At 40.3% G+C, this 14,776-nt stretch overlaps 1 protein-coding gene across 1 annotated transcript in view; it reads right to left on the bottom strand.

Moving 5' to 3' along the window:
* RFX6 (regulatory factor X6) overlaps positions 1-14,776 on the bottom strand; it is a 50,927-nt gene that overhangs the window by 26,405 nt on the left and 9,746 nt on the right. Inside the window, exons 5-7 of the mRNA XM_038396488.2 lie at positions 8,755-8,832; positions 6,141-6,168; positions 2,235-2,342 (exon numbers count right to left, since the gene is read on the bottom strand). Coding sequence (XP_038252416.1) covers positions 2,235-2,342; positions 6,141-6,168; positions 8,755-8,832 — 214 coding nt within the window. The remainder of the gene's footprint in view (positions 1-2,234; positions 2,343-6,140; positions 6,169-8,754; positions 8,833-14,776) is intronic.

The raw sequence follows: 14,776 nt of genomic DNA, 5'->3' as shown, positions 1-14,776 counted from the left end.
AATGTATTCATGGAACTTTTTGTAGAAATTTATAATTTTGATAATTTTTCATCAAAAAAATCAAAACTTTGGAAAATTTCAACCCACTTTAGTTGTAACACCTAATTCCAGCTTCTACACTTTTAGAACCTCCACTCACTTAAGTTTCTTAGCATTTTAACGATCTATCTGTGTGGGTTTTTATAGCAGCTCCCATCACCATGGTATCTGAGGCGCTTCTGGGCATTTCCTTCACTTTAAAAACCTAGAAAGGACGATCCTAGTCTATCCTTTTCAGATACTATTCGAGCTCTGTTCTGGACCTTTTTCATAGATCTCCAGCTGTCTTGGATGCAATATTTGTTCCCTCCCTGTCTCCAAGAGTCAGACTACGGTGCAGCTACACAGGTTTTGATGTGGTTATTACCTGGCTAGCTCCATCTGCAGAGGCTGAACTATCCTGTATTACAGCTCATTTTAACCACATCTGAGAGCCTGTCTACATAAGAAGTTTTCATTGGCTTAACTTAAATTGATTTAAATTCTCAATACCATGGGTGGCAAGTATCATAGGCTGGGGGAGGCTGTGCCTCCCCAAACAGCCAGGCATAGCCCCCCCATGCTCCGCCCCCAGTCCCCCTCCTGTTTCTTGCTCTGCGAGGCGGCTCTTCCCATGTGCTGTGCAGCTGGGGCCACGCCACTTCAGGCACTCCGGGGGCTGGGTGCACTAGCCTGGGGTGGGGGCCAGCGGCTGCGGCTGCAGGGGGAGGCTCTTGGCTCCCGCGGGGGGAGGGGTGTGGAAGGGGTGGAGCTGGGGGCTAGCCTCCCCAGGCCAGCAGTTCACATGCTACCCATGCTCAATACAACTTCCCAACTGTAGCAAATATATTTTTCTTTAGCCACAAAAGCAGCATGGAGCTTCTGCTTTGTTGTTGCCCTAAAGGGAGTCAAATTGGGGCAGCAACAGCAGGTCAGAGAGAGCAGGCCAGTTGAGTATGCCAGTCACCCCCTGCTGCCCTCAGACACTGCTGTTACAAGAGTGGTCTATAAATGAGAGATGTCTATCCATATGTAGATAGTTAGCTAATGGATTAAATGCTAGTAGGTTGTGCTCAACAATATATAGCATAGGTCTTGGATTTTGTAGAGGACCAATGAAACTTGTTGTACACTGCAAATGGCTTCTTACATGTAGCTCTTCATAACAGAGGCACAAGGGCTTCCAAGGCCTTCACTCCTTTCACTCTTCCAGAACAAGTAGGCATGAGCCCACCAGCTCCTCCCCTGAGGAGATGGCTCAGAAGGGGGACGGGCAGCACTGGAACACCTGGTCAGTGGCCATTAGGGACTCAGAAAGCCTTCAGAGACCTCTAATCTTAGTACAGCAGCCACAAACTTGGCCAACACTGGGGGACTGAAGCAGCAACTTTCAGAGTTTACAGCTTGTGCTAAAGATCTAAGCTATGCAGTTTAGGGCCCTTTTAACGGATTCATATCCTACATGGATCAGACACATAACACATGTACTAACCCCTGGGTTATGTAAGCAGAACTGTTTATTGGGTGGTTAAAGTGCAAGCGGGAATGGGGTAATATTGTGTATTTACTTATAATATTCACAATTTATAATGTACACTGTGTTGTTCAGTTACATACATCATCCATTCAGGATACAGCAACAATATCATCAGATTTATGTAACTGAGCAACGCAGCACAGACTTCCCATGCTACAGTCAAATATGCAATTCAAACAATATTGTGACCAAGAATTATTTGCTACAAAATTCATGAATAATTTCAAATAATCAGCACACCTGGCATTTTGTAATTTGTTCATAGACAGTTGATGAAGAGGGGAGGTGGGGAAAGGTAAATTTCACCTAATTATTTGTTGTGAATTATTTGCTCCAATCTAATCAGTAAAAATTGACTTTAAAATCCAAAGGCATTTGGAATGAATACAGCTCCCAACTATTTGTTTGTTTTGCCCTCCCTTTGTTACATACCATCAGTTCGTAAAATACTAAGGCAGTTAATAGGTAAATAATTCAACCACCTTGCCAATGGTGAACCAGTTAATCGACATTAGTAAAGGTTTGCCCCTTCTATAAATCAGTCAACTCTGTTTGATTGTGGACATTTCTGGCTCTTTCATGTCAATACTGTGATCCTCAAAGGCTGAGTGAGATATGGAGAAAAGTTCTCTGACAGTTTTTGATCTGCAAGTCAAGAAAGAAGCATCTCCCATTTTACCTTTTCTTTAGAAATGCACCCTTGAAGAACAAGGTGTTGAGCACTGGGGAACTCTGGAAGGAGCGTTCCAGTTTTGGAACTAAGAGAATATTTCCTAGTGAAGCCACCCTGAAATGTGTAAAAATACAGTAAAATTAGAAATACGTAATACTACCAAAACCACCACCAATTAGTATTTAACTGACGTTATATCTTATGAGACTCCCAAAGGTTCCAAAACTTTGGTTAAATTCAGATAATACTTCCAAAATCTGACAGTTTCAAAACTTGGGTCACTATTCTGTAAGATACTTAAGCATGTGCCTAAATTTAAGCACCATCGACATTTGCTTTCTCAGTTGTACAAAACTGGAATCACTCCACTGACTTCATGGAATTCTACTGGCTTCAAATAATTGACTCCAATTTATAAGTGAAAGCAGACTATAATCTCTTGTGTTTAAATGGACATACATAAAACGTACACAAAGCTTTGTAAAACCAGGTGATTACATTGGGCCAAATTCATCTTTGGTGCAACTCCATTGACTTTGAGTTATATCAGAGATTAATTGGACACATTTTTTTCTGGAAGGGACCTTTTAAAGAGTATGGGCCCAATCCAGTGCTTAATTTGTGCCATGGCTTGCCAGGGGGGAGCCCCAGGACCTCTAGGTTTGGCAGTTCGTAGCCCCAGCACTTTTGAGCTTGCTGCATCAGTTTGAATGCAAAAAAATTGCTTGATCCCCGGCACCTCTTCCATTACAAATTAAGCACTGGCACAATTTTATTCCATTGAAACAAGTGGGAGTTTTCACAGTGAGACTCAAATTGCCTTCTGAAACACTAATAAGACTGTAAACACCAAGGCCTTTTCTTCTGTTCACACTGGCTGGATAAGTGAAAGAGCACCTCTGCTGGTTGCTCATTTCGGAGGTAAGCTCCCATTCATTTATAAAGGTTCCCAGAACAGTCTAACCTTCATACACGTGATTCCCATTCATTCACTCTCAGGAGCTGACCTAAGCTCTGTGCTTTGCTGCTTTCTCACACCTAAAGGAGTTCTCCCTTATTCAAATGGCAGTGGCCTGTGGTTCTGGTTCAATCCCTGCTGAAGACAGTGATGTCTGGAGGGGTGTGTAACCACAGTTCATTACAAATGTACAGCAATACTATGCAACAATTCAAGAGCCCAGCACTGAAGTCCCTAGTTTTGCCTGACTGAGTGTCCCGGACTTCATGTAAGGACAGGAAGTGAAGAATAAAATCATGCCGGGGATAGTACAGAGAGGCAAAACACACTTAACCAAGCTGCAATTTGGCCAGGACACTAAGATCAACTCTCTCTTACCAAAAAAAAAAAAAAGAAATGCTGTGGGATTGTTGACAAGCGCAAGGGGTCATGACGTCAGGCTTACATCTCCTTGGAAGATAGTATTCTGAAAAGCACCAGGCCACCAATTACCCTGGGGGCGCACTGGTCCAGCACTAACTCAAAGGGAAAAATGCCTCCCTTCTGGGTCATCAGTACCACTTTCTGCAGTTCCTAGATGTTCCCTACAGAGCTCCCATGCAAGCAGTGACCTAACTTAATCTTGTAAGCCCCTGGCAGGATCACAGCCAAAGATAACACAGGTGCTGGCTATACCTCGAGAGGAAAACTTTCAGGGCTAGAACTGTGGCCCCAAACGCTGATGCAAGCCTTTCCCTTTCAGAGCGATGGCAGGTGCAGATGATGAAACAATGACAAGCCTGCATGTTCAGATACTAACTGAATGATAAAACATGATCAATCAACGCTTCACTAGTTTGCTGACTTTATAATTCCCACAAAAACCTGGCTGCCTCAGCCCACTTCTCAGCAAAGACTGATCAGTAGCACCCTGTATAATGAGAGGTATGACGTTACTAAGACTTCCTAAGCTTTATAGCATATACCACAGTACACTTAGTGCTGTACTATGAAATACCGTGAGGAAAATGAAATGTTAGTGGTCAAGATAAATGGGCAGAGTACATTCTGTGATGCTCTCCTGACTTGTTGAATTGTGTTTGCTCACACAGGATTACATTTAACCCGGGCAGGCTGCCTGCACAAGTCCCTGTGTTCCATCTCTGCCTCACTTAGTCCTCAGTGCACAGAGCCTTACACTGGCCTTCTGCAATGATAGGAATTTCACCTTTATTAATCCACTCATTCTGAATGGGTTTCCTCAGTCACTACTGGGTGCGATTCAGCCCGGGTACTGGGCAGGCCACATTTAAACCCTGATTTGAGAATGTAAGTGGTACTTAAATTGGCCTTGTTCTAGCCCTCTGCGTATGGGTGAGTTTCACCCTAGCGTGAATTAGCAAGTTTAATGGGTGTACATCAACATAGTGCAAAGAAATACAGCAAAGTGTGTAATTCTGTGGCCACTGAAGTAGATGTAAGGATTTCAACAATCTGAGTCAGCCTCAAATTAAATGAATTCAGAATAAAAAGAACTGAAGCTAGGTGTTGTCCACCACTTATTTGCCCTGTTTTTTAATCTTTTGACTTACATTCTTACACTGATCTGTTTCGTTTGAGGCTATGCATTTGCATTTGTACCTTAAATTCAGATTTGAATGAACACTTCAGACTTCCAAACAGTCTTTACTTTATCGTTAAAAAAAACAAAACAGAAAGCAAGGAATGACAGACATGTGCTATTTGAACAGCACCTTGCCTGTCCCATCGACCTATTCAAACACAGAAAAAGAGCTAAATGAAAGAAATGATAGAAGTTTAAAGTCTGTATTGTCTTAAACATTAGACAGTTAAAACACTGTTTTGAGTCAATATTTCTGTAGTTCTTCAATTGCCTATCAGCATCCAGAGTTGTTTTTTTAAATTGATAACAGGAGCAATCTGGGTGCCTTTATTACGCAATTACCCATTAAATGTATTAAAAGCTTTGATTAAAAGAAATTAATGCATAAAAGTTTTCTTTTAAAAAAAACATTTGCACCATTTCATTGTGCTAATGGATTTATATGACTGTATCCCACTTCTAGGTTTGATATTTTAACCCATTGCCACCTGCCCTTTCATTCTAATGCCATCTGTTTCTAATGGCTATTTAACATTAAGATAATGACAGCAATATTATCAGCCTAATTAACCATGCAGACTCTAATGGCACACTAACTGGTTTAGATAAAAGAGTTTCTGATATCTGCTCGTACAGAAAAAATACTAAAAAATGTGATAAAACATACCAGAGGTAAACAATATGCCTGGCACTCAATGTTCATTGAAGTTTCATTTAGTCTGTACCTATAAGATTTTAAAATCTTTTCAATGTTTCTGTGTTGCTGGTGAGAGTGACATCTCATGCAATCATTGTAAATCCTTTCTGCAAAAACTAATTGGACAAATAGCCTAGGGAGGTTGTAGAATCTCCATCACTGGAGATTTTTAAGAACAGGTTAGACAAATACCTACCAGGGATGGTCTAGTACTTAGTCCTGCCTCAGTACAGGGGACTGGACTAGATGACCTCTCGAGGTCCCTTCCAGTCCTACATTTCTATGATTCTATGGTATATTCAAGGCAGTTAGTAGGTATATAGTTTAATGTAAGGAAAGTTGAAAAATTTTCACTAAATCCTGTCTGATCACATTCATTTTAGTTTTGTTTTGAAACTTGACTGCATTGTCTCAGACACAAAGGGCTAGACTATACAACCCTAACATTACTCACAAATGTAATCTCATTAACTTCATTGGGATTACTCTTGGGAGCACATTCTTAGCAGCCTGACTAAAGGTTGCACAATCTACCCTTTAATGTACTGTTTCAATTTTCAGGCAAACTGGGAGTTGGGGGAACTACTCCCTATTCAATAGTACTACTATAAATAATGGGACTACAAGTAAGAGAAAAAGGGGCACCGTGCTTACCTCATTCTTCAGCTTGCTTCCAGAAAACCTTTGAAAACAAATAGATTGTATTAGTATATCAAAATTGAGCATTGTGGTTATTTTAATTAAACATCCACAACAACAGCTTCTCCCCCACACACTACTCTGGATGGGAAAATTATCATGGTGAACCTGAAAAATAAACATATCTGGGCAATTAGCTCTATTCCTCAACTTCTACTGGCCTCCAAGCTCCTGAGAACATCATTACAGCCATGGGGGACCGTCTTTTAAAAGTGAAGACTTTAGGGCAGTGACCAAACAGAAAAGTCTAAGATCTAGGTTCCATTCAGACTTCAAACCTGTGTCAGAAGTCTGTAAATCAGGGAAGCATTGGACCCCAAATCTAGAATATTTTAGAACTGCCCTCGCAGAGAATAAGACTAATAAAAAATAAATGAAAGAAAAAAGAGTTTAGACTTTCCCCTTTGAGAAGAACAATAACCGCATAAAATAGTGTTTGCCAGAAACTTTCCTAGAACTCAGAATTGTTTCAATCCAAGAGGGATGTATCTCTGATGGAAAAAAATCATTAATAACTGTCAGGAATATAAAACAGTATAGACAGCATTCTGTGTACTATGGGCCTGGTCCAATGGCCACAGAAGTCAATGGAAAGACTCCCATTGGCTTCATTGGATGTCAAAGCAAGCCCTAGGTGCAGTCACTAGAAAACTCAAGTTGAATCAGATCTACTATGTTAGGGAATCCCGGGTGGCAAGGTTCTACAAGGATCTGCACAATGATGAAAACAAGTCAGTTGTGGTTTGTTTAATTAAGAGAATTCTCCCTTATTTTAGCTGCAAGGTGATAAGATTACAATGACAACATGAAGTTTTATAGTGACATGGGGTGATATTGTGGTTTAAAGCCATTGAGATGTGTCGGGGACAGGGAGTGGAGCTGACATGGCCAGAGGTGACCCAAGGTATGCTGCCTGCACAGGCCAGACACAGGGAAAATGGCTCAGGGGAATGTCAGTGAGTATCTTGGAAAGGGGAAATGTGTGTTCCTTCCAAACCTCAGGTCTAATGTCGATACCAGAAGGCAAGCAGAGAGGGAGGGTGGGTAGAAGAACTCCATTGCCTACAGAGATGGAGATAGGGGCCTCACAGCTAGATGTGTATTGTGGACAGAGCTGCAAGGGGAGACCACCAACTCAGCATATAACTTGGGCAGCTTTTGCTGGGTGTGTTCCTCCAAAACCCCAGTCACAAGCTAAAGCTGTTCTACCCACAGTACTATTGGTAGGAGTGTGCTACACTTCCTCCTTTGAAGGACGGGGGTGGGGAGGCAGATTTTTAAAGGTATTCAAGCACCTAAAGATGCAGAAAGGTGCTTAGTGGGGTTTTCAAAAGTGCCAAGGCACTTCAGTCTCATGAAATTAATAGTTGTTAAATACTGGGAGTGCTGGTAAATCTCACTAGACACCTCTCTGCACCGTTAGGCACCTAACTCCTTTGAAAATCTGGCCCTGGGTACTTTTGCATTAACTCCACTTTCTTTCACTCAGCAGCACTGGAGCTTGTAAGGCCACAGGTTTGAACCTAATGGTGCATGGCTCTGGCTGAGACACTGCCCAGGACCATTAGTGATATGGTCCCCTTTGTGCCTCTCACTCAATTAAATGAGCAATTTGTTCAAGATAATTCTGCATTACAAAATAACCTCATCTACAAATGTGCCAAAAACACCCCCGCAACCCTTGATAAATACTGGATAAGGAAATGGCAGGTTCAGATTATTATACCCAGCAATTGCAGGATCCCCCTTTCTTTAGATGACCAATGGCAACATTAGCCATTTCTTATGCCAGGGACCCTGGTCGATAACCTGAAGCTGTCAGCGGCTGAATTTTCTATATATGCTTATGAACTCATTTATCCATTTCCTTTAACACAATCCCACTCATGGCTGTATTTTCATTGACAATGAAAGCCTTCATTCAAGCCATATGTGAACAGAGACATTTGTTTTATGAACTATTAATCTTTGTTTGGTAAACCAACATGCAGCTATCATAATTTATTGATCTTGGTAGCTGTCCCTTAAATAAATATAATTAGAGCTTCTGGTTTAGGTTTCAGCTTGATATTTGCCAGTAAAAGAATCAGTAAATATTAATCTACACTGAAACCAGCCCTCCTGCCCACAGGTGCCAACTTCACACCATTCCCTGGCAGTTTCACAATGGTGAACTGCATTGAGTGGCAAATGGAGTCTTTGCCACACAAATACGTATAAGCAAAATGCTCTGAAAATTGAGCGTCACTACTCTAAATTTAGTGGGCTAGAGTAAATGGTGTAAATGGCATAGCTCCCTTGACTTCAGTGGCGGTATGCTGAATTACACCAGCTGGAATCTGGCCCATTGTGTCCAAAAATTTAACTCTGGATTTTGGAAGTAAATTACTGCCCCAAACCAGGAGCATTAAAAACATGAGAGAACAATATTACTGGTGCCTCTATATTACAGTGATAGGTATCCTGTGACTACCTTACATAGATAGATGAGATTAAAATTAGATCATCGCTGAACATCATTCCAAAATACAGTGGCAGAGACTTAGTCTCAGAAGTCATGTTACTGTACCTTGTCAACCCTTTTCCAGAATACACAGAGTGGTAATACGCGCTGCTTTCTTTAATGCCAATTCCATAGTAATGATACCTATGAAAAAGAAAAGGGACACACATAAAGGTCTACAGGGAACTAAACTGGTGCTTAATTCAACTTTTCCTTAGACTCTATTTTAATTAAAGTAATGTTTCATGTCACTGGGACAGATCCTGGTCCCACTGAAGGCAATGGGAATATTACCATTGTATTCAAGATTTGGCTCAAAGACCGCAGCTAAACTACTTCCTTCACTTACCAGGGTCCACTTGAAACCCACTTAGACTTTCAACTGGTGCAGAATGCAACTGCCCACTTATTAAATGTTATGTCCTGCCAGTTTATCTCTTCATCTCTGCTCCGGAGTCAGCAGTGGCTTTCAGTTTGATTCCTGGTGAAGGTTAAAATGCCAGGTTTGATCCATCTATCTAGATTTTTATATCATGCTTATCATTGTAGTATCCAAGTCCCTGGAAGGTTCTAAGTGGTTTATAATCAGCTTACCTTTCAGACTATTCTTTCCTGACATGATGCTGCAGCATCTTCAATCAGATGAGGTGCATGGAACAATATTGTGCTTCTTGGCTACCCTGTGAGTCAGTTTTCAGCCTCTTTCCCATATCTAGAAATACTATCCCTGAATCCTCCCATTGGCTGGATACTCCTCTTAGGCCTTGTCCACCAACAGTGCGTGCATTGATTCACTAGTTAAATCAGTGCAACTCCCTTCATGTGGACACTCTTGACATAACACCCAGTTGCACTGGTTTAAGTAAATTGGTTAGAATCACAACTTTTAGTTAAACTGGTCAACTTTGTGTGTAGGCCTAAATTGCATTGGCATAACCCCTCCAAACTCAGTGGAGCTGCGTCAGCTTAATTGAGAGGGAAATTTAAATTAAGTCGCCTTTTTATATTTCAAATATAAACAATAAAAGTAGTAATGTCTTTAAAAATGACTCATTAGTGTCACATTAGTATCACTTACATCAACATCATTTCCTCATCTATAAAAGCTAATAGCTTACTTTTATATAGCACTGTTCATCCAGAAGGATGCCAAAGTTATAACCTGGTTTATAAACTCTCTATATTAATCCCTTCATCCCTTACGTTTTAAAAAGTGTTCAGTAAGGAAGGAGATACCTAGAGGGAGGGAGAATTAGGTGGAAAAATTCTTAAGGGCTAGAGTTGGTGGGAAATTGCAAGATCCCTGATGGACAGAAGAAGTGAGGTGGAGAGAAGAAGAATAACCACCTCAGGGTGATTAGTCCCATCACATGGCACATTGATAACTAGACTGGACAAAGCTCCAGTAAATGTACGAGATGAAACAATCCTGCACTGGCAGGAAGGCTAGATGGTCTCACAGATGTCTAGATTCAATAGCCCTGATTCTGGGTGGGGGTATAAAATGGGGTTGTGTCTTCTGATTCTCCAGTGTCCCTATGCTCTGGTAGAATCTGGAGAGTCACTGGGTAAGTGGTAGTGAGAAAGGGTTGGGGCAGGAAGCCAAATCCCACTTTTCCCTATATATTGTCTTGCCGGTCTTCCAGTAGTTTAGCTCAGTCTGAAGGGCTTAGCTCAGTCTGAGACCACATAGGCTCCTGGAAACTTCTACTTTACATGTGCTCAGAAGCTTAAGAGAGGTAATAGCACAATGTTTCCATACCAGCATTACAGAATTTCATTTACCAGATACTCCCGCCTTAGTACAGGATCCCTATACATACACTTTTCAAAGTACTAAAGTCACTTTTAAAGTAAGAAATAAAAACACCATAAAGTATCATATGGAGGAGAAGAGGAAGAGGACCATGTGCTTTGGAAGTAATCCAGCATTGCATTATTAGTCTTGGAATGTGACAGAGACCTTAATTTTATGGCATCAAAGAGGTTTTAAATGAAACCTTTTCAAGAAAAGTGTTGACTTTTCAGTCTGTGCATCAGAGCTAGACCATCATTTCCCAGTGTAACAAAAGAACTCAGTGTAAACAATATCATGGTGAAAATCATTGTTGAACCATTGTTGCTACCAATATAAGCCTCAATGTGTTGGAATCGATACAATTACTAATGAAATACTTGCTCCCTATGATGCTACGGATGATCCTAATCTACCAATGGACCATATATCTATATCAAATTGCTGTGCTCTGCAACCAGATTTGGGCCCTGATCTAGTATGATACTTAAGGGCATGCTTATTTTAAGCACATGAGTAGTCCTGCTGACTTAAGTGAGACTAAGCACATGCTTAAGTGTTTTGTAGAAGAGCTATCTCCACAAAGTGGTATTTCTTTGATGATGTCTCTGAACAAGCTGATAAGCATTCCCAACTCAGCACTGTTATTCCTTTTAGCTTAAAATTGTATCCTCACTGTTTTCTCTGCTGAGGGAGAAGGAAGGCTAGGAACAGTAAAAGATGAAGGTTATTATATTTTCAAAGCTGACATGGGGATTTAGATACAACTCCCATGAAAAGCAATTTTGATGAGAGTTATGTGTCTAAATTATCGGTTGGCTTTGCAAATCCCAACTGAAATACTACTTCTGCTGATGGCCAGCTTTGCTGTCAGTAGTCAAGGTTTTATAGCTAAGGAAATGTGATGCTAAGTGGTCATTGCTAAACACATTTTTGCTTTCATTGTTTACCTGAAATTTATGAGTAAAGGTAACTCCACCAAAACACCGTGATACCCATTGACCCTTGAGAAGGGCAAGATTTTGTCACCTACATTATCACCATTTCCCTTGGTTCTTTGCCATGAGTATATTAGTTTGAGGATCGGTGACGTGACTAAGTACACATGAGCAGGCCAATTTTAAAGATGCATTAACATAGCTCCGAACTATGTCCACCTGCTTGAATCATTCCATTATTTGTGACCAATAGTTGCTCTGTAAAATCATATCAACAGGTGGTTTAGGCCCTAAATAATACCAGTTAATGTCATAATGCTAAAGGATCTTACCTCCATAGCATAAACTTCTGTATCTGATCTCTCTTATGGATAGAAGTCATGAAATTTCTTTCAGCCATTGTATTCCATATATTCTATATTAAAGAGTTGGGCTTGAACCAAACTTCTGGATCTGAACATTCCGGACATTCGGCAAAGTTCAGATGCAAACTTTTCACTCTGAGCTCATGGACATTTTTCTCCCATTGCATTGAAACTATTTTAGATGAGATTTAAGAGTTGGGAGTGTTTGATATGAAATGTGTGAGAATATGTTCTAAAAAAATCAAACTTTTATCATTTAGCAATTAAATAACAAGAGTTGTACATTAGATTAGAGAAAATATTATACAGAGATATCACCCGTAATTAAAAAATGTTAAGTGCATTATAATATATGCACCATTGACTTGCTCATTTGCACTCTGTCACTAAAGCAACTTCTCAGATCTTATTCTAATATCTGAAATCTCTCAGCAGCTTCAAACACTTGCCATTTTTTATTTTCAAACTAACCTCCTACAAAAATAGTCCTTCTTTCCCAACAAATGTGGAATTCTCATTCATTATATAAAATATACAACTGCATAGCTATATATTTACTATATTGTATATGATGTATTAGGAATAAAATAAGATCCATGATGGTGAAGGATTTATTTCTTGATTTTCTCAACAGAACTATAAAAAGAAACAGATTAAACTGCTTTCCTTTTTTATTTCATAGGTCTGCTGTAACATATGTTCCTGTGCAACTAGTAGCCCTGATTTTAGCTTACACTGACACAAATGATGGCTGATAAGGAAATGATAGGATTAAGCTGTTCAGGGACTTGCAATAACTTGTTATCACGAGGCCAGCTGCCATATCAGTTTTATTAACCCACTAAATCACTCCTAATAAATAAGATAATAGTTTTCAGACATGATGGATAAAAGCTAAGATTTTACATCGATCAAAGTCTACAAAGAAATTAAAATGTAACTTGAGCTCAAACACAATCTCCTGTGTGTCTACTCTACCCAGTATGTACATTTTCCTGAGTAGCTGTCACAGGTAATTCACAGATCATGGTGATTATTGTTTATTATTTCTATTCTGGGAGCGGCCACATTATGCTTGGCATTGTCCAAACACACAAGAGGACACAGTCCCTGCCCCAAAGAGTTTACAGACTATTATATACTAATCTGAACCAGTGTTTACAGCCTTTTCTATAGTGGGTCTCCTCCCATCTAGCTGGGATCTAGCCAGGATCCCCATCCCTTCAGCAATATGGGAAATACGGGGTAGTCATGACGAGTGCTGATTGGGAGCCTGCTCTACAGTGAAACATGCTCTTTCATCTAAGCCAAAAAGTTTTGGTTTCAACAAAGATTTCATCAAAATGGGGTTTGGGATCCAGGAAGAGAAAGAAAGATTCTTACACTCTAAAGGGCGGTTAGGGCACTGTCCTGGGATGTGAGTGAGACAGGTTAAAGGCTCTATGCTGCCTAAATCAGAGGGATCTGGGGTGAAAAACTCTGCTTTCAATCAGTCAGAGCAGGGACTTGGACCTGGGTGCCCTACCTACCATGACACCCACACACATCTCTGCCTCTCTGCCAACACAATTCTATTGTCACAAAAACCTTCCAGTGCAAAATGAAAACAAATGTTGGGACCTTGAAAGCTGCTGAGAAATGGAATTGTCATTCTCTGGTCAGCTCTGGTTGTGGCTGTGCTCTATCACTATCCTGACATATACGAGGTGAGAAGTACATTGTGAGATAATTTATTCCTGGAAAGTGCTGGGGGGTTCCTTTGAAATATTAGATTGTAAGATCTCTGGGGCAGGGACTGTCTTTTGGTTCTATATTTGTACAGCACCAAGCACAATAGCATCTTGACTGGAGTTTCTAGATGCTACAGTAATACAATTAAAAATACTAAGCAAGAATCTAAACCTTAGAACTGAAATAACTCCATTGTGTTACATTCTTTAAAAGAAAGAGTCTGAGTGCGAGGAAATGACTGTGTCCAGTCAAAAGAACCCAGTTTTTCTCCCTACCGACATGTCTGTATTATAATGTGGTGCCCAGTAGTACCTAACCTCACTCAAGCCCAAGTTCTGACCTGCTTATTTTAATTAGTGAGCAGTTAGGCTATGTCTACACTACAAGCGCTACAGCATTAATAGAAAGGTTCCTACATTAATGGAAGGGTTTTTTCCATCAGTGTAGGTAATCCACCTCTCTGAAAGGTGATAGTTAAGTTGATGGAAGAATTCATCCACTGACCTATCTGTGTCTGCAGTGGGGGTTAGGTCAACCTAACTATGGCACTCAGATGGCACTCAGGGCATGACGTTTTTCACATCAATCTAGATAATCTACCTCTCCGAGAGGTGTAGCTATGTTAATGGAGAAATTCTTAATAACCTAGCCATGTCTAGAATGGGACTGAACTATGGTGCTCAGAGAATGAAATTTTTCACAGCCCTGAGCAACATAAGTAGGTCGATCTAATTTTTAAGTAAAAAGAAAAGGCGTACTTGTGGCACCTTAGAGACTAATGAATTTATTTGAGCATAAGTGAAGTAAGCTGTAGCGCATGAAAGCTTATGCTCAAATAAATTTGTTAGTGTCTAAATTGCCACAAGTACTCCTTTTCTTTTTGCGGATACAGACTAACATGGCTGCTACTCTGAAACCTAATTTTTAAGTATAGACCAGGTCATCTCAGTGTAAATGAAAATCAGGCCCATGATGTTTTCAGAAAAAAAATAAATAAATAAAAAAGAAGATCCCAATGCCAGATGTTTGAGCGAAACCTCTTGGTGCCTTACCCATTCAAAGAAATTGTTCAAGAGCAGATAATCCATATGAAAACATCACTCATTAATACTGTCAAGATCAGTGAGCCTGTGCAATCTGCTGAGTAAATGCCGGATGAGCTGTATTTCTGCTCTAATATTGTACCATGTCTTCGAAAAGAGGTGTGAGCAGTGACACTCATCTCTACATAATTAATGCTGGAGCTAGATCCCCATTTA

The sequence above is a fragment of the Dermochelys coriacea genome, chromosome 3 (genome assembly GCF_009764565.3).
Source record: "Dermochelys coriacea isolate rDerCor1 chromosome 3, rDerCor1.pri.v4, whole genome shotgun sequence".
Taxonomy (NCBI): domain Eukaryota; kingdom Metazoa; phylum Chordata; order Testudines; family Dermochelyidae; genus Dermochelys; species Dermochelys coriacea.
This window is presented reverse-complemented; position numbering and strand designations above follow the sequence as displayed.